General features: G+C 37.5%; 1 protein-coding gene across 1 annotated transcript in view; it reads left to right on the top strand.

The window, feature by feature from the left end:
- Positions 1–16,460, top strand: part of ANKS1B (ankyrin repeat and sterile alpha motif domain containing 1B) — a 457,036-nt gene extending 440,576 nt beyond the window's left edge. Inside the window, exons 24-27 of the mRNA XM_059816688.1 lie at positions 1,357–1,443; positions 6,010–6,147; positions 13,837–14,004; positions 15,229–16,460. Coding sequence (XP_059672671.1) covers positions 1,357–1,443; positions 6,010–6,147; positions 13,837–14,004; positions 15,229–15,339 — 504 coding nt within the window. The 3' untranslated portion in view covers positions 15,340–16,460. The remainder of the gene's footprint in view (positions 1–1,356; positions 1,444–6,009; positions 6,148–13,836; positions 14,005–15,228) is intronic.
- Positions 16,461–27,826: the final 11,366 nt, after the last annotated feature.

Raw genomic sequence — 27,826 nt, 5'->3', positions numbered from 1 at the left:
GAAGGAACAAGATCTGATAAGGGGAATTGATTACAAGTTTTTTTCTTTTAAGCTTTTTTTGTTTTTCTTTCTAGTGTTAGCATCACCTATTTTTTCAGACATTTTTTCAGATACAGTCTGTGTTTTCAAGCTTATATCTATGCTGTTTTATTTTTCTTGAAGAATACAAAACTACCGCTCCTACTTTTGTTCAGCTGTTTTAATGATCTTTCTAGGTGCCAATTCTAGACTTCTCAATGTGTTTTCACTCTCATTCTGTGTGCTGACGTTTCTTCATATTTAGCTGTAACTGAATTTACTCCTTCCTCTCAAGAAAATGTTTGATCTCTGTGATTGCTTGCAGATACTCCCATGAGTGAGTGTTCTCTGAATGTTACCTAATTTATTTGTCTACAGTAGTTTTTTATAGAATAGTCTAGTCCGTCACTGCCTTCTACCTTAAAAGAATTCAAATCAGCTCTAAACTATTATGCCATATTTGGTTTTTTGTTTAGTTTGGTTTGAGGTTGTTTTAGTAAATTTAATCTGTAAACTAATCAACAGGTTTTTCTGCAGAGAACTTAAATCTATCCCAAATATTTGCCCAATCTGTTCAGCAGGAAATATCTTTGCTGTGTGCATCACGTTGAAGGCAAACAGATTTAGACTAGCATAAAAGAAAAAATAGCTTTATAGGAAGACATGAACTGTAGGTAGGAAAACCTGGCACTGATGGAATGCAGAATAAGCCTCCGTGCTAATTCACGTGTAAAGCAGCTTCCAGTAGCAGCTGCACTCGAGGAAGTGCAGACAGTTAGACGTGACAAGACACAATGTTGGACTGACAGATTGACTGGCAGGCCTAGAGGGCTGCAGGAATCGGTTGTGTCACAAATACAACTGCAAGAAGGCATGAGTGTGAAATATTTCTAAATAACAACTAATTGCAGCAAAGAAACAGTACTACAAAAAGTACCGGGCTGTTGGTTTTTACAGCTGGGAAGGCCAGGAAGAAGGGAGGGGAGGCAGCGATGAACGGGGCATATCAGATAGATGTCTTAAACATGCACATTTTGGGAAATGCCTGATTGCATGACTGGTCTTTTTAAGCCTGGCAAATTTATTTCATTCTCTTCCCATTGTGCTAGGAAAAAGGAGAATTTTTACTGTCCTCACAGAAAACTGTAAAGCTCTTTTTAGTTTTGTAACTACAAGGCAGCTATTTCAAAAGCCTAGAGCATAGTAAGCTCAAGAAAAAAAGTCAAATATTTGGATAAGGATCTTTTGTTTAACTTAACGTATTTTGTGAGAAGAAGAGAAAGACCAGTGTTCTTGTAATGCAACACAACTCTAACAACATCTTCATTTTTATTTCAGAAGTCTACAGAACAAATGAAGAAAGTACCAACCATTGTCCTGTCTGTCTCTTACAAGGGAGTCAAATTTATTGATGCAACAAATAAGGTATGTGCAATTGTTCAATATTAGCTTGTATTTTTCACAAATTGGAACACCTAAGAGCACCAGGCCAGAGAGGCGACAGAGTTGCACTTTGTGTTTTCCTCTCTTTTTCTCTCTTCTCTCCAAAATGGATGTAATCTTATTGTCATTCTCCACAAACTCAGTCTGAAGGACAAGTGAAGCAGCTTTAATGGCTCGTTTGGAGAACTTTGTGTCTAACCTTCTGCCATTAAAAGGCAAGCTTATCACAAAAGACATTTGGCAGGGAGCCCCTGTGGAATCCTTTACCATATTCTTCCCTATACAGTTCCTTAAATGTGCAGAAAACATATATATATTCATTAATACAATTTTGGCCAAAAAAAAAAAAAGGTGTCTCAATGAACAATAAAGATACAAGGTTTTATGCGGGGCCAGCCATTGTAAGACTAAGATACATGAGCCTTGAATGTCCTTTTCAAATGTCAGAGCCTCTCTGAGAGCTGTTTTCCTGGTCCTAGCCGTCTGACTCCCTGAACTGCAGCTGCTTCTTAACAGTTGTTATTCCATATTTTTTTCATCTTCCTGTGTGGCAATGCCCCTGTGCTTTGTTTCTTACATTTTAAATGCATCCAACATCTTTAAAAAAAAAAAAAGGCAGAAATTGAAAGAACAGAGAATTCATTGATGGATAGAGCAATGGGTTATGGCTTAGCCAAAGTAAAATGTACAAGCTCTGTAAGCAGGAGTAAAGTAATGCATGAATTTCTCTGCTTTAGATGTCTAAAATGGCAAGAAAATGCAGTCCGTACTGATGCTTGCATATCAATAGAAAATAAATTATCTTTTCTGTTATGTGACTAAAACTCACTAAGCAATATAAAAAATAAATCTGACAACCCAGCTACCTGACCAGGTTAAAAATGTATCTAACTGCTTTGTGTTGCTGAGCATTCAGACCACACAATACATCTAACCCAGTATCCATCAAGCTTGCCAAATCAGTCAGTTTTTAAATATGTTTAACTAGAACTGGGTTTTAAGTAAAGGAACAAAAGCAGATTTTTGAACTTCTGCTAGAGTTTGGAAGCCGTATCTAGGGTTAGAAGATGGCATGAAAGAAAAACAGTGGTGAAATTACTGTTATGTCAAGTCTGGAATATTTGCCAGAGCAGAGAGGCCAGGGATTCCTGTCAGCTCCTTTTTCTTCCATTGATTCAAAATTGAGCTTCTACAACCCTCACTTCCTTTATGTTCTCTGATGTGCAGGGCATAAATCAGGACATTGTAATGCTATTAACTCTAACTTGGATAAGGCTGTTTTCAGCTCTTAAATCTCTTCTGTAGTGTAAAGGAGATAACTGCAATGTCCTTAGGTTTACAAAAAAAAACAGGAGAACAAAAGGAGCTTCCAGTATCTATTTGCACAGTGCATATAATCTTATGTAAGAAGGAAACTTGAAAGAAGTTTGGCAAATTGCATTGGCTCTAGACCAGTCCCACTGAAATCTTGTGCCTAGTAGTGCAATAGATGTATTTGATGGAGGTAAATAATGCCACAGTCCTGTGTTTTTTCTCAAGTGGTAGATTGCTTTCTCTCCAGTTCAAAATCTGCACTGCCTTTCCCTTCTGTAAAAACCAGGTAATAGCCTGCAGCTCTCCCAGGAGCGTTGTTATCATCCTTGTCCACAGTGTGCTGTACCCAATTCCTTCAAGACCCAAAAAAGATTAGCACTAAGGTGAGATCCTATTCAGACTTGTACCGCTTCCATATGAGCTTATAGTTGACAGCGCTGGGCACCACTTAGCAATAAATGCATACTTTTTAATGACAAAAATAGCTAGCAGTTATGTGCTTGAAAACTCAGCTCTCATGGCTGTTCATCCTTTTCCTTTATGCCACCAAGCTAAGAATTTGTATTCCAAGCCATAGCAGGCAAAGCTTCAGGTGACAAAGGGGCCCTGACCTCATTCCACGACAGCTATTTCAGTGGCGCCTTGAAGCTTGGCATGACACCACTTTGACATGACACCATTTCTTTGCAAGTGAGGCCAGAAAGAAATCGCTGCTTAGGAAAAAGCAGACTTGCAGAATTTTCTCATGGGTCACAGCTAACCCTTACTTCTGGATGATTTCTGCCAGGAGGGCGATTGTCTGACACAAGGTAGGCAAGCAAAAGGAAGGCTACCTAGCAAAAACCTGATCTCTCGGACGTATTTCCTTGGCAGAACCAGAACCGGCTTTCAGCTTCCCTGATTTTTCAGAAGCACGAGAGGTTTCTCCCGACAAATTGAGTGACAAATCTTAGAACGACGACTGTACAGTGTCGGTCAATGCCTGAGGAGTGTACCCAGAATAGCGAGCTGGTTCATAGCCTTGTAATTTCTACAGAGTAAGACTATGGGCCTACTGGAGTAGTGACCCTAGGAATCAGTAAACACATGTACTGAAAACATGTTTAATTTTGAAAGGTGATCGCAGAGGATACCCTATAGAAGCTAGGCAAAAAGCTCAATTTCACTGCTAATTTTCAACCAGAAGATTTATTTTAGGTATAGCTCATTTTATTCAAAACAAACCTGATATGGATATATTTCCAAACTTCACTTAGTTTAAAGTTAAAACATTAAAATAATCTCTGTGAGTTTTGACTAAAGTGCAAAGCCCTGTGTCAACCCCAGGTCACCTTGGAAAAGTTTCAGCACAGCAGAGCTCTCTTCATATACACTGCATAACTTCAAGTGATTACTTTGTGGCTCATGATTTGGCATAAATATTTCACATGATTTTAAGACATTCCAAGTTTTAATTCTTTCTGCCTTCTAAACTACGATGTTTCCAATACAACATCAGTGACAGTGTATTACAGCTATATCTGTGCATATCTAAATCCCTGGTTTGGGTACAATTGTAATTCTCATCAAAATCTTTATTGAGGGTAAAAGTTATCAATTTGAGAACAAAGGAAATAAAATGCTTAAAGTAACATAAAAAGCCAGTGATTGTTAAGCAGAGATTATACGTGTCATTATAAATTCGCATATATTGAAACATAAGTGTTGGTTTTGTCATTTTTATGAATAATGCATTAAACGGAAATAATCAAGTATGTTGCAACAATTTAAGATTAAGAGGATTATTTCATTTCTTCAGTAACAGTTTCCCTATCTTGGTTTTTTCCATAATTTGATATTTGGAATGCTTTTTATTAAGATTTTTCCTAAGCCATGATTTCTTCAATTAGATATATTAATGTCTTTTCAAAAACTTGACACCAACATGCAGGGGGAAAGTTGCCACTTAGCAAATGAAAGAAGATATGGCAAAGCATCTTAAGTGACTTAGTTGCATATATTTCCTGTTCTTTAAAAAAAAAAAAGGAGGGGGAGAAGAGGAGGTGGGAAGGAAAAGAGAGGGGTGAGGGGAAACCAGAGATGCTCAGAGATTGTTTTAACTTCGACAGATGCCACTGAGGCAGGAGCAAACGGTGGCTCTGCGAGGGACTGGGACACTACAGATGTCACGTGTTCTGTGGTGCAGTAGCAATGACACGCTGCAGCAGGCTTGTTCACTTTGGGTTTTGTGGAAAAGCCAGAGCTACAGCCAGCAGGGCCACAATTTGGAAAAGCATATAAACTAACCACTAAGTAAATTCATATTCAATTAATCATTCTTCTGTTTAAATAAATCATTTGAAATGCGTGTGTTGCTGAAGCAAGGCCTAATCATAAGCCACTCTGCAGTATCTTCTTGTCTGGCTTCATGGTTCCTTTGGCCTAAACACAATAATTACATATCAGCAATTTATGTAATGAATATTCATAATTTTCTCCAAAGACAGCTTTTTTTTTATTTCATCGGACAGACATGCCCCACCTCTATCTCGATAGTATGCTATAGCTTACATTGGCTGATGCAAGTACTGTTGCTCGGTGCATGAATGGTTTAATTTTTCTACATCTCTCTTACAGGATACTGTTGTCAGTAAGTGGAGAAAAGTTGCCAGATCCTTCTGTAGTTATCTTTTTACTAAGCAGAAGCCTTTCAAGAGCTTGGGGTTTCAGTTATAAGTGATGATTGGTGTCTTTTTCTGTTGAAAAAGTATAGCTGAAATTTGTCAAACAACACGTGCAAAAAACTGGATATTGAGCCTGTTGTGTTTCACCAGATGCTGTCTGGCAGTAGACTGAAACAGTGTCATGTAGTGATGATTATACAGAAAGCCAGCAGCATCATAAGATGCTTGTATAGTGTTTTGAAACTATTTACAGCTGTATGCCAGGACAGCTGTCTCTCTGTCATAGGATACTGAATATACTGTACAAAACTCAAGCGGACTCATAGGGAATGCTCTCGAATGTAATTATTTCCTACCAGATTATTGGCAATTTTAGGTATCATTGGAGAGGGTCAAAATTCTAATGACCTGTGTAAGATCACACATGGGATGTATTAAATCTCTTCTTATTAAGAAATTTCTGAAATACTTCAGCACAGCAGATGAGCATAAATGAAAAATCTAAACCCACACCTTTTATGTCTCTTTTACATTTAATTCCTAAGTTGATTGAAAATATTTTTTTAAACAGAATATTATTGCTGAACATGAAATCCGTAACATTTCCTGTGCTGCACAAGACCCTGAAGACCTTTCTACATTTGCGTACATCACTAAAGACTTGAAGACTAATCATCACTACTGCCATGTATTCACTGCGTTTGATGTGGTCAGTTTATAGAAGATACTTCATTTAATAGTTCTTTGTAATAGTAATACTTCTTTAATTCTATTAAAACATTTTCAGGGTATATGGTGATTAATGGAAGGTATCATTCATTTACCACATGAAAAGACTAATCTACTACAGGATAGTAAAAGAACATTTCTGGAGAAGAGCAAAGATTTTCTTTGATATTATCTCGTTTCCCATCTGAAATAACTCACCTCTGTAATCTCAGCAGGTGACCATAAACTTACTGAGTAGCTTTTCATACAAGTCTTGACCTAAGCTATAGCCTTCCAAGAAGTTTGTAACAAGCAGATTTGGCCACCCAATTCTGAAATCTCAGCACATGTCAAATAAAAAAATCAGAACTGGATCGATGTGCATTATATACAGTGCTCAATCCTGCTAAGAGGTAGGTTTGTGAACTGGCTTAAACTAAGTCTACAGGGCGTCCTGCATTTTTTACTGTGTTGTACTGCCTGGATAGTCAGGGAAGGACTGGTTTGGTGATGTCCAGCCTTTTGGCTTTTACCCTTATGGGTTCATCCCATGCTGACCAACAAGGGCTGAGAGGGTTGGACACTTTCTTGTGGGGGCCCTTTGAGCCTGGACACATCCCATCTTCAAGAAGCAGATGTGGGCTGCTTGTTGAACCCGAGGTCAGATGTTACCACCATAAGTGATTTCCTCAGATTTCTTACCCTGCTGTTCAGTGAGTTTTAGTGTTTCAGTGTTAAGCTGGATCAGTCCCAATAACTCAAACATCTTTCTAAATGTTGTTTAGACTTTTTGACATTATATTGAATGAACTGGAAAACTGAAGCTTCCTCTGCAAATGTGTAAAGAATGCATGAAAAGTTTTGTACTTACTTTAACCAGGGAACCAGAACACTTACAGGTCTGACAAAGAAAAGACCACACAGGTAGCTAATTACATATCTCAAGAGGTCCTAGGAATATTTGGCTACCACACTGAATCTGAAAGATTGGAAACATCTGTGACAACAGAGATCTGTGCAGAGCATTGTCCTTTCTGTGTTCCTGTGTAAGAGGTTACCCCTGTAACCATCAACAGATTATTATTATGAGATGGCCCCTCTGTTTCTCTGCTCTCTGAACGTGTCAGTGGGAGTTTTAGCTTAAGAAATAATGCAGATATGGAATTTGGTGAAGTTTTATTTTAGCAGCACCTTTTCATTTTCAAAAAAGATGCATTTTTTTAAAAAAATAGCAAATTAATGCTTTAATTCTTACTTTCTTGTTCCAACCTTCTTGCCTGTAAAATAATCTCAAAAATGTTATTTCAGCAAAAGTCCTCACAACTCCTGTTATTTTGGTGGAAAATGACTAATTTCTTCCTATATTTATGCTTCTCAGATAGTGATGCACAGATTACTAGTGTTTCAAGAAATCATTAATACATATCAATTAATCAGTCATACTGTTTTCAGCTAAATTTGGTGAAATAAGTAGTGGCTCTAATTTTTAGGACTAAGAGGGCTTATTGTCCAAAAAAGTGCAGGAATACTTGCCATTTGAGTTAAGTACAAGAGAAATTTAAAATACTATTAAAACTTTAAATCATTGAAAAAAAATATTTTAATACAGTATAATGTATATGAATTCTTGAAGCATGCTTACAGGAATATAAATAATTTAAATGAAAAAAATAGATATGTCTGAACTGAGACATTTTATTTGTGACTGGGGAAATAGTCAACATTGCAGAGTGATAGCATGTAGGACAGCTTAAATAAAAAAGATGTACAGGAAGGTAGGTTAGAAGGAATTTTACCATTTTGGTTCAGTGCTTTTGTTGTTTAACATCTCTGCTGACATTTTAGTGTCCACAGGGAGTATAAAAAACTTCAAAATTGTGTTAAAAATAAATAGACCATGGACAACAAGATGTTACATTATATAGCTTTTAGTGATAAGTGAATCAACTGAAATTAGACTAATTGAGTGAGGTTATTATTTCTCCTGATCCATTTAAATACTTCTTAATGGTTTCAAAGTACTGCAGTTTCATTTATAGGTTTAATAATGAAGCACAAACATAGACCCAGGTGTAGCAGATGAAATGAATTTTCTCCTTGCTTGGCAAGGAAAGAATAGCAATCCAGGAATAATTACAACATTTTGCTCACTTCCTGTACCTTAGGAGGAGCATTTAATACCCCAAGCACTTCAAATGGTTATTTTAAGCAATACAGAAACTTTAATGTCTAACTGTCTTAACTTAGTTTTCTCCTGCAACGTAATCCTCAGTGGGGTGTTACCTACTCACATACTCTCTTTTTGTGTTGTTTTATTTCTCAGGATCTAGCATTTCTGATGCGAGTACAAGCTCCATAAAAAATAGATAGATATTCAGAACACAAGCATCCAGTAAATTAAATTTTCTATTTAAAGTCTAACACTTATGTTAGCCTGATCTTCCAGTTTGCTAATAGAAACAGTCCTATCCAATTGTCAATGGATAGAAGTTCAATCATATTAAGAAAAATAAGGTTTAAAATGGTAGAAATCCACAATAAGGTGTAAAAAAGATGCATCTTAAATCATATATATTATGGTAATACAATATATACAATGGTATGAAAAAATCTCTCTGTTAGGTCTTTCAATTCCTCAGGACATGTGGGCAAGAACAATTTTTTTGCAGATAGGAAAGCATTTTAGTGTAGTGACATGTCAACTACCAGCATTACTGATATGTACAATTTAGGAGTGACTGGACATGTAACTTCCCTACTCAGAGTTAAAATGCTATAATCAAAATTGCAAAAACATCAGACTTGATTAAAGAATACTGAAGGGGACAAGGTTTGGGAGAAGAAGAGGATTTATTGCTCAATATTTGAAATCCACTTCACTCCCATTCACTTATAAAGCAGCCCTAAAACTACCCTCTGGAGGATTCCCTCTGGAGAAACAAACCACCATAACAGTTCCTATACCAAATTCTGGTTCATATATGGTAGACATCCAAAGCAATTTCCATCAGATATTCCTTCATTGTCCAATGCACCTATGAATAGAAGACAACCAGCATAAATTGGAACAATTTCTGCTCTTGCTCATGCCAAGGATTAGACTGGTGCTCCACATAACACAAAGACTTTTTTCTTCTTTTCTGTATTCTTTTGTCCTTTATTGCACAGACTTAAGCTGGATAGGAGTTGGAAACTGCTAGTATACGTACTTAGCAGAGAAGCAGCAGCATGCATTCAGGTCTCAAAGTTCTGATCATTGTCTTCTTCCAGGGATTAGGGGACTTTATAAAATTTTTCTCTGTTCATATGATCATCCGGGTACAATCAGTGTGGCAACCCCATGTCTTCAGAACAGAAAATTTCTTTGCTTTGCAGTATCCAGAGACAGCATACCCAGACAGTCCCCTCTCTGGGGAATATTAGGTGGAATGTGTCAAACCATTTCAGTTTCTCCTGGCAGACTTTGTGAGATGGTGCACACTCAGGCACAAGGATCTTTCAGCTCATGAGCAAATGATCTCTTCTGTCTCGTCTACATCAATGCCTTTGCAACAGCCTGAAAGGCCCAGTTTGAAGGCCTGTTTCCATCCTCCCATTGCATACAAGGTAGAAGAGAGGGATGAATTCAGAAGAGTTTGCCTCCCACGTTTGCTTTAAATCCAGAATGAGAAAGGATCAAGAATTTAAATTGCAGGAATGCCTGATCACGAAAGCCTCTTGCAGCCCAGGAGTCCACAGATGTTACAAGCAAATGCCAGCCTTGTTGGTCTCATCATACCGTCTCTAGCAAGCTGCGCTTTCTTCCCCTTAAATGCACAAAGGCTGACACATTGGAAAGCACAGACAAATCCACGTCCTTTCTAGATTCCCCCCGAAAGTAAAGGTTTTGAGGTCTGGAGGGATAAAGCATATGTACACTTAACAGTGTAAATGTATATGTATGTCAGGTCTGCATCTGAAAGAACTCCTGTTACTAGTAAGTAACCTTCTCTTCTTGTCAGGCTCTTATAGTAGAAATTCTCAACATTTGGCCTTGAAGATTTTATTATAACTAAGAAGCAGGCAACTGATTTCATCTCAAGGGATGGATATTTTAAACTGGGTTGGGATTTTTCCGATTTTTCAAGTTAAGGTTCCATATACTCTGTTCTGTCCGATTTTTGCCAACTGCTATTTTAAGTTCGGTACCTTGAACACATGGTGTCCTAATTGACATTCCTACACATCCGATGTGATGGGTAGTTCACACTAATCATCTGAGAGTCTCCAAAGGAAGCTTCTTCAGTAAATTCAGTCTTCAAAAAAGACCAGATTTGACATTGATCTTAAAGAAGGAAAAAAATCATCATCTAAAAGCAAAAACCCGTAAAATCCTCATTATATGAAAAGTGCTTTCCCAAAAAGACAAAATGTTAGTTTTTCCAAAAATTCCTTTGCAAGTGACATTTTAAGTTTTTACAGCTCAAAAGACAGAAATCTTTCTTTCTTTCTGAAAATATTCCTGAAGCTTCAACATAGCTTTATAGAAGCATGAAAACACAATGAAGAAGCAGTGCCTGCTGCAACTTATGCAGTAAAAAAGTCAGTTAAAACATAACAGAACAATTAGCCACTGTAATAAGTTGGCTGAATTAAAGTGGCTGAAGAATCCTGACTCAGACTTGCACTGGGGCATTGAATTGTAACATTACGTGGCAAACAAGGCAATTGACCTTAATTTGTCATCTCCCAGAAATTGTTGCTTAAAGGCGTTAGCTTACTCACTTTCCTTCTCTGCTATGCTGAGCAAAGAACAGGCTTGTAGCAGCCTCAGAACCACGATGGTCCTAAAAGTTTTGCCTCCTTTCCAAGGAACTTGATGGGGTGCTGCAAGGGTCAATGTCTTCTACAGTGACCAGGCGGTCTACAACTTCTGTGCTAAGCATCTTATGGGAAGGCAGACCTGTTTCCTTCCTTTTCTGCCACATGTAAAAGATTCAGTCTCCTCACTCCATCAGAAGAATTTCCACAACAGCTTTTGTGGTTTGGTTTTCCATCCCCATCCCAAAGGGAATCCTGCTCTTACCTCTCCGGTATAGCCCATGCAAGAATCCATACATAATCCTCATATTCCTCTCCCAGGACTACAGGTGAGAAATTCCTCAAACCAAATTTATTTACTTTGTTTTTTTTCAAAATACAATTTTGCAGATGCCTTTTTTAAATTTTACAATGTACAGTTTTAAAGCCCTCCTTGCCTCCATTTGCAGACTTCTCTTCATCAGGGCTCTACTGCAGCACACAATATATGAAATTTATGTACAAGCTACAGTTCAGTTTACATTTTGAATATTGAACAGAACAGTGAATGTTCTATTTGCTATATTTCAAATATTTATTAACCATAGAAACAGTTACGTGTTTCCAATGGCTTTCAGGCTCCAGGCAGGCCTATTTTTTTTTCATTTGACAGACTATGAAAGGAAACAAATCATAGTGGCTTCTGACAAGATGCAGGACCCAGACTAGATTTATGGCGCAGCATGGCAAACTCTCTGCTTGTCTCCACTCTTATCTCAGAGGTTTTCAGGCCTGTCTCTCAGTGACCTTTTTGCTTGCCACACTGAATGGTGCATTTTCTCAGTTCCACTAGTATTACAGTCTAGGTTTTCTCCAAGCCATTACTACACCCTGTCCTACTGATATATACGTTAGCAATAATAATATCCACTGTAGACAATCCCATGATGATACAGTACACTATCTTACTGTCACAACAGCAGTTAAGATGTGTTTAGAATAATATTCTTGTCCTACTAATAGGCACGCTCCATTTCAAATAATATTATTCTGTACATTTTTAACAATTACACTCTGTTGGTCTTAATTCCATAACCAGTGTTCTGCTAAAAGGAAGGGCACTTTATAATAGTCTCTTTAGTCTTTCATTTATTACTCCACTGGCAAACTGCATCCTCAGTCCTGGCCAGTTTCCTTAAGTAAAAGGGGAGACAATTTGGAGACTACTGCTATCAAATCAGGCAGACGTTTTTATTTGGGAAGCTATGGAACTTTGGTTAGCTTGCTGTTGTGACTGCAGTCGTAACAGCTGAGAGCATATCCCAGGGGAGGAGTATAATTGTTTTCTGTCTGACCTAACAAAGACCAGAGCTGACAACTTTATAAGAAGCTCTTAATGAGCTAAGTATGCTGAATTTAGCCTATACTATCTCAGTATATATGTGTGATAACAAAGGGATGGAATTTCTTCATGACTACAGTGAAATTACAGTGGAGGGCATGAAATAAAATGCTTATCCTTCTAACCATGTTTTAGCAATTGAAGGACAGATAGTGTACTCCAAGTATTTTGCATTGCTTTCTGGCTTATTGCAAATTCAACAGTTAGACATGACTAGCTAAAGAGATTTCTCATTTAAAATTGTATCAGAAATGTGGGAATTTTAAGGGATCACTTAGTTTCAAAGCAATGCAGGATTACTTCCAACTATGGGCTACAGAGCTTAAGGAAGGAGAGGGTAATTTCTGAATTACATCAAAGATTTATGAATTACTCTAAGGAGACTGCAGGACCTAAGGAGGCAAGCCTGCAGGCTTGCATTTGCTCTGCAGGGGGTCAAAACATTATTGGAAAGTTAGTAACCTAAAAATAGGACCTAGAGCCTAGAAATAAAGATACCAAAACAAACCCACAAACCTGAAAAAAAAATTACCATAAACATTCACTTGCCATTTAGATTAAGGTTAAATTTGAAATTCACAGCTGCTTTTTAGTTGATGTAAAACTGTACTGAAAAAATATTTATACCAACCCCCTGGTTCCTCATTCATGTTTTAGAAACCTTTCAACAGGTTCTCTTCCACATATGCAATGAGAACTTAAAGTATTCTAGCTGTACCACCTTCTAGCTATACCACCAGTCTTAAGAGCTTGACTTCTTTGATCATACACACTAATCCCCCACTCTTACAAGAGTATGCTGACATGCCAGTTTAAGCTCAAACATTTTTACTTCTAGAAAACAAAACCATGAGAAGGTTGCCCCAGTACTTGAAAGATGCATCCGAAGCAGAGCACTGACTTTCATGCATGTATAGGAGCACTGCATCTGTGAAGCAGAGCATGCACTTTCAACATTTGCTTTTTGTCCTTTTGGAAGCGTCACACCAATGCGGCATCCTCTTCCCGTGTTGTTCAGTGGGAGCACAGAGCATCCCGAGGCGCACCCCAGGGAAGGCGTGCATCGGGCTGCCAGCTCTGGAGGAGGACGGGTCAGCAGAGGAGGTCCAAAATAGAGCAAGGTGGAATGTCAGTTAGGTGCAGTAGTGCAAGATGGGTGGGGTCTTGAGAGCAGCGGATAAGGGGTGAGCTGGGAATTTGGGGAGGTTAATGTACTTGCTCTAAAAAGAGATGACACACTCAGCCACTCCTGTTTTTATGATTAGTGAGACAATGTTTTCAAGGTTTTTAGAAGTAATTACTTTCAGTACAATAAATTACATTTAGATTGTTTTTAATTAATGAGAAATCAAATGATATGTAAGTATTGCAGAGATTTAGGAAGTTATTACCAGTGTGATTTTAATTATTTACATTATGAATCAATTCCGTAGACAGTACTACCCCACTTCATGTATCTGACAATAATTCATCCTCACTCCAATTTTAACTTTTTTTGTTTTGTTCTAGAATTTAGCTTACGAAATCATTCTTACACTAGGACAAGCATTTGAGGTGGCCTATCAGCTTGCACTACAAGCACGAAAAGGGGGCCATTCTTCAACGCTCCCAGAAAGCTTTGAAAATAAACCATCCAAGCCTATTCCCAAACCACGTGTTAGTATTCGGAAGTCAGTGGTAAGTAGAAAGTAGTGGTGCATGCAAACAACAAAATTCAGCTATACAGTTAAGAGTTGATATTTGTAGAAGCTGTATAAACAAATACACCTGTCAGAAATGCTCCATGTCTCCGTTGTGCCACCTCTGCTCATCAGCTGGTAGGGTTGTGTCACTGCAGCACGGGCAACTGCTTCAAACAACTGCTCATCTCAGATTCCTCCAGTTTAAGATGTTGCTTGGCTAGTGTCGCACATATGTCTTTTACAGTAACTGCAGAGCTTTAATTGATGCAGTCTAATTCTAACATATTTTGCTTTTTTAAGTGCTGAGGATCACAGCCAATGCATACCTTTAGAACTGTGAGGTTCTATGGTCTTTCCTGACCTTCTATGAAGAAAAACAAGTTTGCTGCCGATTTTATCATACATGATCACTGCATATGTATCCGAATCAAATTACAAATCCAAATCAATCTACAACTATCTTGTCACACCAAGCAACTTCTTTTTTTACCCTTTTTTTTTTTTTTACTTTTGGCACACCCTCCTGTTCCAAAACTGGGATTTAATGTACCTTTTCAATATTTTTTTTGTAATCCCAAACTCCTAAGAATCCAAGCTCATTGGAGCCTACATAGTGATTGTCTTTAAAATGCCCTCCTGAAGTACATAAATGACAGAGAAATACTATTTTATGGTAGAGCTTTTAAAAAAATTATGAAAACTATTTTAAATCAAGTGAAAATACAAGCACAGGGTGACTTGGGAGGGAAAGGGGGAAAATGACTGCACACTGTATTGTATTCACTGGCTATAAAGTGGGAAGTATATTCTGTGATATTTAATTATTGGATGAGAGGAAGGGGGAAAAAAAATGTATGGCTGTACACTTTGTTGTCCATTGCCATAGAATCTTCACCCATAAAGTTTTAGAGAAAGAACATTTCCTGATGCAGTCATCTGTCTTAGTAACAAAAGGACTTCTCAGGATCCAGTCCAGCTTTAAACATAGCTGTAAGAACCTATGATGCCCCATGGCTTGGGGATAGACACAGCTCTGATCTAAAGAGGAAAAAGAAGGCAACTGTGGGTACATGGGAGTGTAGACCACTGCACTCACTGCTGTAGGACCTTGTCGATACAGGATTTATTTTGTGTTCTATTTGTCTGAAGAAAAAGCTTCTGCTAGAAACGCTGTGCGCAGAGATGGTAACCCATCTGTATGTTTGCATTTGTCTTAAAGCAGATAGATCCATCTGAACAAAAGACTCTTGCGAATCTACCATGGATTGTTGAACCTGGACAAGAAGCCAAAAGAGGCATTAATACCAAGTATGAAACTACAATTTTCTGATACAAAACTGTCCCCCTGTTCCTTGTTGTGCCTTGCACGCCAAGCAGTCACAGCACAGCCTTTCCTTTATGGCAACGTTTCAATCCAGCAGAGAGGAAGACTGCACTGTATGAGTGGCCTTGTAACTAACAAAAAAGGCTGACAGTCATTTCTGGTGATGTTCTTCTTCCTGCAGCACTGACAGAAGAATGACGTTCTATGAAGACTTTTAAAATTACAGTCCACAAGAGGAGTGAGAAACCTTATTTTTCACACAGTTCTCCCTTGTGACTCTGCCACAGTGCTTTCTTTGATTTCTTATTTTAGAATTCTACTTTTTAAAAAAAACAGAAGGTCTCTAAACTAACACTAATGCTGCCTGTGAGTAGAATATTTGATTGGGTTTTTATTTAAATCCTGGCAGTTTTTAATTGAAATAGAACCAGAATTAATAAATAGAGTATTTGTGAAACCACTGAACTCATTAATAATTACTGTGTTGAATAAAGAACTCATTAAAGTGACAAGAAATTAGGCATCCTGATTTCTGTGTGCGCTGGTTTTATATGTAATCATTGGTGTCCTTTGATCCTCTACAGAAATAGGAACCGCTTGCATTGTAACAAAGGATCAGAGTTTTATGAATGGTTAGAAAAAGGTACTAATAATGCACAGGAAACATTTATTAAATATTTTTATGGAAGAGATTACTATAGAAAAACATATGAATATTTATGGAAGGAAGCCAGATTAATTATAACAAATATTGTTTATTTTAAAGTTAAGTAAACCACTGCTATTGCAGCATGATGAAAATTATAAGAGTTGTAGCATCAGTGCACTGGATGTTCCATGTGATCAGTCTGGAATGAAAATGGAATGGTCATTCTACTACGTCTACATATAGTTTATGCAGTTCAATATTGCTATAGCCATGAATTCTACTAGTATTTTTAAAAAATAATCTCAGTGGTTCTAAAAAAAGTCAAAACCATGGATTTTGCTATCAAGATTTCTGTCACAGAAAGCTTGTTTGGAAGAGTGTTGATAAAATTCTACTGCAAAACATTTTCTAAATAAAAATAGCACGAAAAAGAAAAAAATTCCAAAGTAATAAAAACGTTTTCATGGAACAAAATAGTTAAGCATTTGCTTAATATTTGATTAAATAAGATTTACTTACATTTTCTTTGAAGTGTTTTAATTTTTTTAATGTCTGTGGAGTATTTGTATAATACCATGATGTATATTTATGTAGGACTGAAATTATAACAGTACAAATATCACTATAGGAGAAAAATGACATTTTAACGTATATTGTTCTATCCAGTCAAATTGTGAATCATTTTGAAGTTCATTATAGAGATATTGATAAATTGTGTGGTTGTCTTAATGTTTTTTTAATTATTATTTCATATCCAGCTGAGGTTTTCAGTTAGAATCATCAGTTGGTAAATTCCAAAAAACGGATAATTGAACTTGGTTTAAACCTTATAATTGTATATGGTTTAGTTAAACCTAATGATAGCGCTGAGTGATGACATACTTTTAATACAGTATTCAATTTACTTGAACAAAATAGTTCCCTGTACATATTTTGCCTATTCACTGTTGATATGTACGTAGTCAACTGACAGTAAAAAAATAACACTAAAAATATGGTACCAAAAGGAAAGTTGTATAGGACAACAGTAAATAGTAGCCTCACTGCAACAAATACTTATGTAAATATGCTTGGGCTTCCAGTTACAAATTTTGTAATTTTGTCATTTATTTATATCCTATAAAAGCACACAAAATAAAATTAAGTTGTACAGTCCCAGTGCTTTGTGCATCATTTTATCATTGCTAAAGGACATAAGGTGCCTGTTCCAAAGGATACTGAAATCACTGAAAGGTCCTCCCCTCCCCTTTCCCTGATTTCACTGGGCTTTGGATCTTGTCCCAAGCAAACCCAGGCATTGCTGTGGAGATAGTTTTGGTTTAGAATACATACGTTGTTTACAGATTATAAATATTTCATACTTTAAAGTCCTTAATTAACTGGTTCTTCAATTAACTACTGAACTGCTGACTTCCCATAATTAATTGCACCCTGTAAAGACTCGCACAGGGAGTTATGTTAACACACATTTGCTTCAGACACCGAAAATACAAAGTAGCTAGATTTTCAGACTGTAAAACTGGGGCACCTCTTATGTAGCTGGGTGACCCCTAAAATTAAAGGATAAGACAGGAGCTGCAGCACAACTCTAAGTAGATTTAAGGAAAAGGACTGAAACAACACAGAGAACTGGCAACTTGCAGGAAGAATTTGATCTAGGTTCATCAAAGAGATGTCAAGCAGGTAAGGTAGCATAGTAAGCTGCTGAACTTGTTTGGGAGAGATAATCGGGTCAAAAGAGACTGAGGATGGCTAGCAAGACTGACGAAAGACGAGACAGATGAAAGACTGGTGGGGCAGGGAATGAGTGTGAAGAGAAAAGTTTTGGGGTGCAGTGACTCAGTGAACGATTGGAGTCCCCACAGCAGACATACCTTGAAACTGGAAGGAGAGAGGAGAGTTAACAGGCGTAAGGCACTTCTGTATTTGCAGAAACCTGGGATTTCAGAGGGAAACATTTCCCTCACTAACTGATAGTAGCATAAGCCAGTTGGAGAGACGTCCATGGGGTCCTCTCTGGCATGGGACAGTGGTTCAGCATTCCTTTCTTCAGATCCAAAGAGCCTTCTACAAACCTGCACTAACCCAAAGCAGTTACTGTTTGATCTTTAGTCCTTTTTGGTCAAGATGACTTTCCATTAAAGCTCCTAGTATGCTGGAAGTGTATAGGCAGTAAGGGGACAATGGTCAGTCTTGAAAGTGAAGGTAGGGAAAAAGCCAGACACCTCCAAAAGATCAGAAAATGGGAAACATTGCTATTCTTGATCTCTACTCAAGGTAAGAGGGAAGCAGAGGCAGTCAAGAAGAGTATGTGAAGAAACTGGAGCATTCGGATGTTGCAAAACAGGAGTTAATCACAACAACTGCCTTACAGTGGGAGGGTGGAGAATGGGCAAAAGAAGAGAGAGAATATGGAAGTAGATTGCATTTGGCATAAAGAAATTGGAATCAAAGTGAGGTAAGTGTGGGTGACAAAGGATTTTGAGAATTATTTGGGTAATGAGGTCTCTAATATGCAAGGTAAAAAAGCTGCTGCTGGGAGAAGGCTTAAAGACAGGAGAAACTCCTGAGGAAACAACTGGGAAATTCTGTATTGTGGAAGTGGAGGGTTTCCTAAAGCAGATGTTGCATTTCAGACTGGACATGGTGACTCCTCCAACCTGGCGTGGTGTTTATTAAAAGCCAGAGGAGCTACTGCTCACAGCTGGCAGGAGGAGACACTCGGCATATCTGGTTCTGGTACTCTGCCAGTAAGTTTATGAGAGACTGCTGCTCCTGCAGAACCGCAATGTTACACATGCCTTGCAGTTTGAAGCTGACATCTCAGCATCAAAAACTGGCATGGTCATAAAATGGTGACCATTGGGGAGAAAATTAGCAGGTGATGAAGAAGGTTGTGTCAGCCCTTTGGAAAAGACAGCAGCATGCTAGACAACTAATAAACTTTCAGGACCGACTGTGAAACAGTTTATAGCTTCCAGTCTAGATTAAAACAGGCAGTTTGTGCCATGTGCAGAACTCTCATTTAATTATGCCCTAGATTTCTTTCAATGTGTGCTGTTCAGCTGTCCCGTTTCACACTTCACTGGAGGATGATGTCTAAGATGTCATCAAGACAACAGTCTAGAAATAGTAACTTCAACTGTCTCCAAACTACCAGCCCAAAGAACAATTGACTCTACAGAGGAACTGTGTGGCAGTGACAAGCATGTAAGTGAAAGACATGGCATAAGGATTAGAGACAATATTTAGATGTGGGCACTTAGATAAAAGGAGGGATATCCGTTATCTCATGTAAAAAGACCAGCTGAAGAGAGTGAGAGAAAACAGAACTCTTAACTTGCTGGAAATATTGATAGGTTTTCCAGTTCACTGTAAAGCACAGGGGAATAAAGTTCAGGCTTCTACTGAAAAGTTCTGGAACTGTTTAGCACTCTATAACTTCTTGAAGTGAACCAATTTCTTTGCTAAACTAGCAAACTGACCATACTACTATCAAGTCCACCCTTGAATACACTGGTTCTAGTTAATTTTCACACCTGTGAGCTGATAACCCAAGCTAGACGGAGGCTGATGACAAGCTCAGCTAACTGAAACAAACACTAGATTCACTTGCAGCCAGAGTTGACACTAGGATGTAGATTTTGTGGAACTGGTGGATGATTTCCTTCCTGCTGACTAGACAGTCACATTCCTCATCATTACATTCCTGAATGCACCCAGCCACACACCACTGTCCTACTGAAGAGGCAGAAAAGGGAAATCAGGGAAATGGCCTATGGTCCTTGCCTTTCAGGAAGGATATGCTCCAAACACAGGAATGGGAAAGCACTGCCATGCCTGGCTCCCGCTCTTGTGCAATACCACAAGCAAATCTCTCATCAGGCCTACTTAACATGCATATGCATTCGCTAGTGCCCCATCTTTCACCCTTCCACTATGGAAGTCAGGTACCTAGATAACTTTGAGAATGCGGGTCTGGGTAAAGTCGTAACAACTAGTCAGGCAAAAATGCTATTGATATGTAAACAAAACAAAATTCTCTCTCTCTGCTTTTGCCACTAAGAGCTTGGAAAAGAAAACTACTTTTTCTATCAATCAAGAAAGCTGAATTCAAAACACTTTACAACCACATAAGAAAAAAATGAAGCTTAGACAGGAACTGAGGGCCTTAGACTTCTTCCTCACACATAGAAAATACAGTACAGATTCAACATCTTAAGCTCACTTAATTGTAAGATACATGCCTTTTTGTCATTTTTTTAAACATGGCAATACCTACCTTCAAGTCATTAGAAGAACTGCTCAAATTCTCCAGATTCTTATCCAAAGTTAAATTTATTCTAATATTAAATCCTTTTAAAAAACAAAATGAAAAATTCACACAAAATTTTAAGGATGGGTCAATGATTGAGAGAACATGTCCAAATTTGAAGGCAGTACATTTGTTACCATCTTTTCTAAATGAGTATTAGAAAACACAGAAATTCAGGATGAGACAAAGGAAATGGAAATATGTTCCAGTACAGAGAATAGCCAAAGAGCATTAACTTCATCCTATAGTGACACCATGAGGAAAAAAGAAACAGACTACACTAATTTTACCAATACATTAGGTGCAGTGCAGCCTTCATTCTTGTGCTTGTGATTACTGGATAATGATAATTGCTAGGCTGCAGAATTAAGGGCTTGGGCAGGACCTAAGCAAAAATATCCTAGCTAGCACTACTTATTTCTTGAGTTTATGTTGCAAAGAAGATTAATATTTTTTACTTTAACTTGCCTTTATGTACTTATACTGTTATATACTGTCTGGAAGGTATCAGTGGTGGATTAGGTGAACAATTCTGCATTGGAATTGAGTGAATCTACTGAAACCTCCTAGTAGCTGGGAATGCTGTCTATGATTGGAAGTTAATATGAAAAGAAGTTAGATCATTCACCATGACCATCCCTCTATCACAGCCATTACATTTCACTCAGCTATACTTGCTTCAAGCTTCAAGAATTACTTAGACCAACTACCTCAAACCTAGAAAATCAAACTGATTGCTAAGAAAACAAAAAGATGAATACCTGTCACACCTGAAGTCACAGCTCACCTATGTTCAATACTGCACTTCCTGAAGCAGCCAATCTCAAAGGAAAGTGAAAAGATTTAAAGGCCAAGTTATATAGTACAAGAATGAAGTTCTTCGCGATCTACAGATGACCAACAAAACCCCTGCATCTTAGTGTTTCATTACAACCCCACCTCTCCCAGCACAGACTATGCAGACCTGAGACAAAGAACTTTATCGGGGTCTCTTAAGTTCCTTTCTGTACCTATTTTTAGGTGAGACATGCAAAGCAAGGGAATCAAAATCTTAGCTTTATAATAATCCATAATATTTGAAGCACACAGAACAGCTGGGAGCATTTGAGTAGAAACTGAATGTTTTTCTAAGGCATTTGTTTAGGCTCAGTTTTGTGTAGAGAAGCAGAAATTAAGAACTAATTCCCTTGCTTTACATGATTTTACAAGGTGTTTTTTTCTTCCAGCCAATAGAACTTGTTATTCTTTTGTCAGCAAGGCTAAAACATGCTGCCTCTCTTCCACACCTCACGAATACGTCACTTCTCAGCTTTCTAATTCAACAAAACAAATTCAACTCAAACTTTACACTGCAAGACTTTTGCCCAGCCCTTGGATCACTTTTTGGGGTCCTCTTCTAAATTTTGGTTGAATCCATTTTGCCCCTGAAATACAAACACCAGAGCTATATGTACTAGTCCAGCTGATGTCTTATTAATGAAGCACATAGATCACTTCCTCACTCCTTCAAGATAGATCTTTTCTGTGTACCCACAGGCCCTGTTTACATACCACTGCAGACACTTTGGAGTTTGTATGGATGATACCATCCACTTTCATTTCCACACCACCATTTTCAAGATGGTCTCACTGGCATTCTTAAGTCCACTATGTATGACAAAGATATACTTTGTCCATAAGGTAACAAAAACATGCTGTGGATGTTGAAAGCAGACACACATCATATTGTGATAGCTACTTATTTTTTCAATTCACTCTTTAGCCAATTTGTATCATCTGCACCTTTATCATCAAAGGTTTTATAGATCATTAAATAACACTGTACAAATAATGTGACCAATATTTTAATCCATCTAATATGTTCTCACTAATATGTTCTCTACCAGTGCTATAGAATAGAAGCTCTTTTAAATCAAAATGCTCTATGATAGTAAATCAAATTCCCTAAAGAAATCCAAAGTTCATGTATTGACACAGGTGGGTTAAAAAAAAGAAAAAAACACAAGCAAAACAATTAGAAATCTGTCAGCAACATTTGATGAAACCAGTTTCTCCTAAAACCACAACAACCAGCAACGCCTAGAAAAATGCTGTGATGTTCAGAGTAGACTCTACTTTTCCATAAAATCCAAATCTGCCATTCCACTATTTTGCTCAGAACTGACTTGACTTTCGTCAATAGTTGCCTTGGTCACCTCCTTCAAAACACCAGAATTGTCCTGCTTCACAATCCTTTAGAAATTTCTCATTTTTTCAAGTTGTGATTAATTTTACCAAGTGTGATTCAAAGGATGCTTCATCTTATCCATTTCAGGCATTTGGCTGTTTATAGTTTGTACTTGCTGATTCAAAATTCCTTAGTTTGAACAAATGCATCCTTGCCCCCTGTTCTTTTAAGATTATAAAGTTCCTATCCCTGTGATTAATACATTCAAAATATTCAGTCTTTCCAACATCATATTTCACAACTGTGTCACTGTGATTAATGGAATAAGCTGCTTTTTTGTTAATTGCATAGGTTTAATACTAAATGACCTCTCATTTACTTTGCTTATTGATATTTCACTTGTTGGTGCACAAACCACTATCTGTTGCTCCTGTACTTTACTTTGTAATGTGCACCCTAAAATATCATAAGCATCTCCTAATATATTTATCTGTGTTTCACTACAGCTTCCTCACCTCTTTCTAAGGGATGTCATGTAAGATAGCATCTCATTCAGTGGTTTTTGTGGTGTGGGTTCTTTCACGTCTGTGGAACTGTGACTCCTTGGATCCCTTTCAATGATTCCCAGCTTTAATCACATCCTACGGTACATTTATGTCCCCAGCCATGCCGAAAACTGTTTTGCTGGAATGATTCTAAAACTGTACCTCCCTAACTGAGGTGATACCCTGTTATACAAGGAATACACAAGCACAGTACAATCAGTGAGCCCTGGAAAACTGCTAATATTTACACCTTGAATGTGATTTCATAATTTCATTTCATAACAAAGATTTCATAAAGGTTTGCTTTTCAAGAATGTCTCTGCTGATCCAAAGCCAAGTGTGTGGGTGTTTTTCATCTCGCTATAGTTGATTCAACTTGTAAGAAGGAGACTTAACTTCCTCTCTATATTTTCTTTCAATTACATAAACATTCCTGTGAACAAGTCAGTAAGAATTTATGACAGATTTAGAACTGCCTGGTGGTAATTTATGAGTACTTTATGTTGGCCTGATTACCAAAATGTTTGTTATATGGCTTCACTTGTTTAACGTAGCAAGAATCTGTTGGGGAAGAAACAACTCTGAAAGGGAAGGATAAATTAAGGTACCCAGTTTTCAAACTCTACTCAGTTCTTAAGGAAAAATGCCAGAATTATTTGAATATCCTATTCAAAATAACCTTTAAAACTGGCTTAGAGGAAGAAAAAGCGAAGTCCAAGAATCCACAAGAGCAAAACTTGTGTTTCAAATGGAAAGCAAAAAGCGCTTAACTGTTTAAAAAAAGTACTGTTTCTCAGTCACTGTACGAACGCCACCATTATAATTACACCTTTTCCTTTAACATGCCACTGCTACTGGATTATCTGTGCTACTGATCTCTGACTGAAGTCCCTTAGAATTTTGTCTTTATTTCTTCTGGGAAAGAAATTTTGCAGTTCTTGCGTTTGGGCCAAGTCCTTGGGTTACAATAGCTAATTCAGCTGTTCTCACTTCGAAGTTTTGACTGTGTTTAGGAACTTCCAATTTTTCCTTTTAAGGAATCTCAGCAGCCATGAATGGACAGTCACCTTAGAAATAGCAAAAAATATCTCAGTGCGGTCATTTCAATAGGGAAAACCACTTTGTTAGAACTCAAATGCTGCACAAAACACATTTGAAACAGAAGGCACCCAAGCTCAAAGCCCCTCACTACATGTCATAGTTATCAATTCCAATTCAGACATCCAAACTTTGCTTTTGCGAGAAAGAAGAATATATCAAAGTTAAGACCTCTTGTATTTGCTGCTAACTGCTCGAAGTATTCACGGTGATCAAATTCTCATTTTCCGGATAGGTTCCTGCTTAACAAAACAAACACATGGACAGATACATAGTATTATCTTAAAATAATTTCTAACCCATGACAGAACTCAAATGAGGAGCAAAGTAAGTAATGCAAAATGGAGGTACAAGCTGCATGAGCTGGAGGTACTGTGGTTTAAGTTTTGAAAAGCAGGAGATGTAATTTGCACGCAAACTAAAAAAAAAATATAGGAAGGATTATAATTTTTAAAGAAGGTGTTCTTAATTTCCTAGATTCACTTTTTAGCAAAAAAAGCAATATGATGCCTAACACACTTATCTAACAGTTTGTTAAAGATTTTTTTTTTTTAATAATACACGCTGAAAAAACCAGAGAGATCCAGAACACAAAATGAGAAAATGCTCCATTCCACAGAGCCACTTTGTGATAAAAGAAAGGACAGTGAAGTACAGCTTTGCTCCAGCAAATCTTCCCATAACATTACCAATACTAGAATCCTGAACAGTGAAACCCCTCATTCGAAAGCAGGTTAACAATAGTAATCAAGGACTAAATATGAGATGTAGTGAGGGGTAACGTTCAAGGAACGTGTGGACGAGGCATTGTGGGACATGGTTTAATGGGCATGGTGGTGTTTGTTGGTTGATGGTTGGACTTGATGATCTTACAGGTCTTTTCCAACCATAGTGATTCTGTGATTCTCTAAAGCATCTTGAGAAACTGCAAAGTGTAAAGAGCTCCAGAGCTAGTAGAAGTTTAAGAGGAAAACCAGACCATAACTTCAAGGAACAGATGTTTTTCCCATGTCTACAATAACCAAAACTTTAACCCTTTGAGCAAAGATATTTCTGGAAAAAGGAGATAAAACAATCAAATTTAATATATTTTTAACCAAATTTAAATGCTCAAGATATGCTATGAAGAAAATTCCAGGGCACGTGTAGTTCAATTGAATTGTACCTGTCTCTGAGAGGTATTCACTGTTACGATCTTGCAGCAAAAACCAAACTATTCTTCCACAGATTCAGTTTGGCCACTTACCATTCTTCTTTTTGAATGAACATGGATCCAGAAGATCTACCTCAAACCCAGTGCTCCAGACTATGAAAAACCAGCCGCTGAGTCAGAACAGCAATTTAATAGCTGAATCCTTACTACTGCAGAAAGAAAAAAAATTACTATCTGCTCTATAATTTTTAGAGGGGACAAAACCACAACTGTTTGGCTTTGAGAATGCAACACCTGCAAGATGTTTAAAATATTTCTTTAAATGCTTTGAAAATTCAGACACAGTCAGGTGACCTTTTTTCGTGCTATTGTTAAACATATACTCAAACAGAGGTAAAATTTAACCAACATCTAATCTGTTCAAACTCTTTGAAACTGTTCCTCCTCACATTTCCCAGTTCTGAAGTTTAAGTCACATATTGCTAAGACCCCTTCCACACATTTCCTTCAATCTCATTTGTACAGCTGGAAATATAAAATGCATAACTGCTATCCTGTACTGAATATAAATAAAGTCCACAGCACATTGTAAGAAATCATGCAAATACATTGAGAAATTTAGGAGTTACCAACTTGCATAAGTATATCTTACATTACTGTCTAGGTGCTGAGTTCTCAACCATCAAGATGATTATCAGCTTCAGATTGGATTCTTTAAAGCAAAATGTTTGATCCGTATTTAGAGACAGAGTCCCACTGATGTATGCCTATGTCTGTTCATTCATCTATTCTCTACTAAAATTAAACAAAAAAAAACAAAAAACCCTCCCAAAGAAAAATACAAAAAACCCAAAAAGCCACACCACAAACCAAAAACTGTTAAAAAGACAAAACTCTAAGCATTTCCAAATCTCACGTTAAATATACACCATTTCTCTCATGCATTATTGCAATGCTGTTAAACTAAAAGTATATTTTTCAGGTTTTCCTTAATCTTTTTTTCCTACTCTACTTTTGCCAAGGAGCTTATAAACAACAGCCAATACTGATCATAGTATTAAAAGATTAATTTAAGTGGTTCTAACTGGGAAACGCAGAAAGAAATGTCCCTGTCATTGTGTCTCTGGGACCGGAAAACTTGCTCTCAGAACATGACAAGACTGAGATTTCTTAGCACTGGAATAAGAGTTGCAACCAGCGGGCTACGAAGTCTTAACATACATAAACCTGAACATAGACTCTAGTGAGGAAGAGGAGTATGGACTAGTTATTACTATCTTTGGAGAATATTACAGACAAATAATGTGGGTTTTAGAAATCCTTGCCCTCCTTTGCTGGAAAGTTACCTGTTATCTATAGAAATGACATTTGCTATACAATTAGCAGAGAACATTTAAAAGAGCCTATTGCTTTAGAAATGTGAGTAACGTAAAATACCTTTTTTTTAAGTTATTTTAAATATTAAGCATACTTTGTGTGCATTTATGCATTCGAAATAACACATGCTTTACCTAAACAGCATCGTATTTACTTTTACACAGCTGGATTGGGTAAATTTGTCTTTGCCTCATTTTGAATCATTTTAAACATCATTATTTTCAAAATTTGCCTGAGTTCATGTGTTATTAGAGAAACTGGACAAAACTAAAAAAAAAAAAAAAACACAGAGGGACACAAATAAACTGAAAAAAGTAAATAGAACAAATGAAAAATACAACACACAAACACACAGAGTCTAATTGTAGCATCCTAAGTACTCAGATGATCCCTCTTGAGTACAGAACAAGAATCCTCTCTAGCCAGAAGGACTTTAATCAAACTGTTCTCAGAGCACTTGTTATATGTACAATGTATGGTTTGTTAAACGAAAACAAGCACAGAAAGCTAATTTGTTCTGTAAACAGTCAGGCCCCAAGAGAGAAATTGCCTGTTGAAACACTTGTAAGATACTTTAGCTTTCCCATCCTCCTGAATAAACACACACGTGCCACTTAAATAGTTCAATTAGTCCAACTATCACACAGTTGTGCTATATCCGGCAAGTGTAACTGTAGGAGATGATATAGGAAGTGCTGAAGTTGTCAATAACACATGCAGACTGAAAATCTTACTCCTTTATACTCACTGGATCTTTTAGGATGCACCCAAACAGCCACAGCTTAGGCCTCCATTAAATCTAGTTGCAAGGTTTCTCATAAAAAGCCCCCTTAGAATAAAGATGTGCAGTAAGTTAATTTGGCAAAAAACCCGCAAAACCCAAGAAAACCCAAACCCCCTCCTCCAAACCCACTTTTCCCCCGCCCCCAAAAAAACCCCACACCAACATGCACAGACATGGATAGCAGCACACTGTGCAGCAGCTTTAAAAGCACTGAAAAATATAGGTCAACCTACTGCAGGGTCCATGCCACAAACAAGCCTGGTCTCAGCTTAACATCTTATTGCACATTGGCAGAGCCAGTGATTGTGTCCCATTCCTATCTTGAAAGAGCAAAGTGAAATTGAGCACAAAAATGACGCTGAAAGTGTTCTCAGTAGCTGGCACATCCCCTGTTCTCCAAACGGT

This window comes from Gavia stellata, chromosome 4 (genome assembly GCF_030936135.1).
Source record: "Gavia stellata isolate bGavSte3 chromosome 4, bGavSte3.hap2, whole genome shotgun sequence".
In the NCBI taxonomy this organism is placed as follows: domain Eukaryota; kingdom Metazoa; phylum Chordata; class Aves; order Gaviiformes; family Gaviidae; genus Gavia; species Gavia stellata.
The sequence above is the reverse complement of the archived record's forward strand: the minus strand, read 5'-3'. Positions and strand labels throughout refer to the sequence as shown.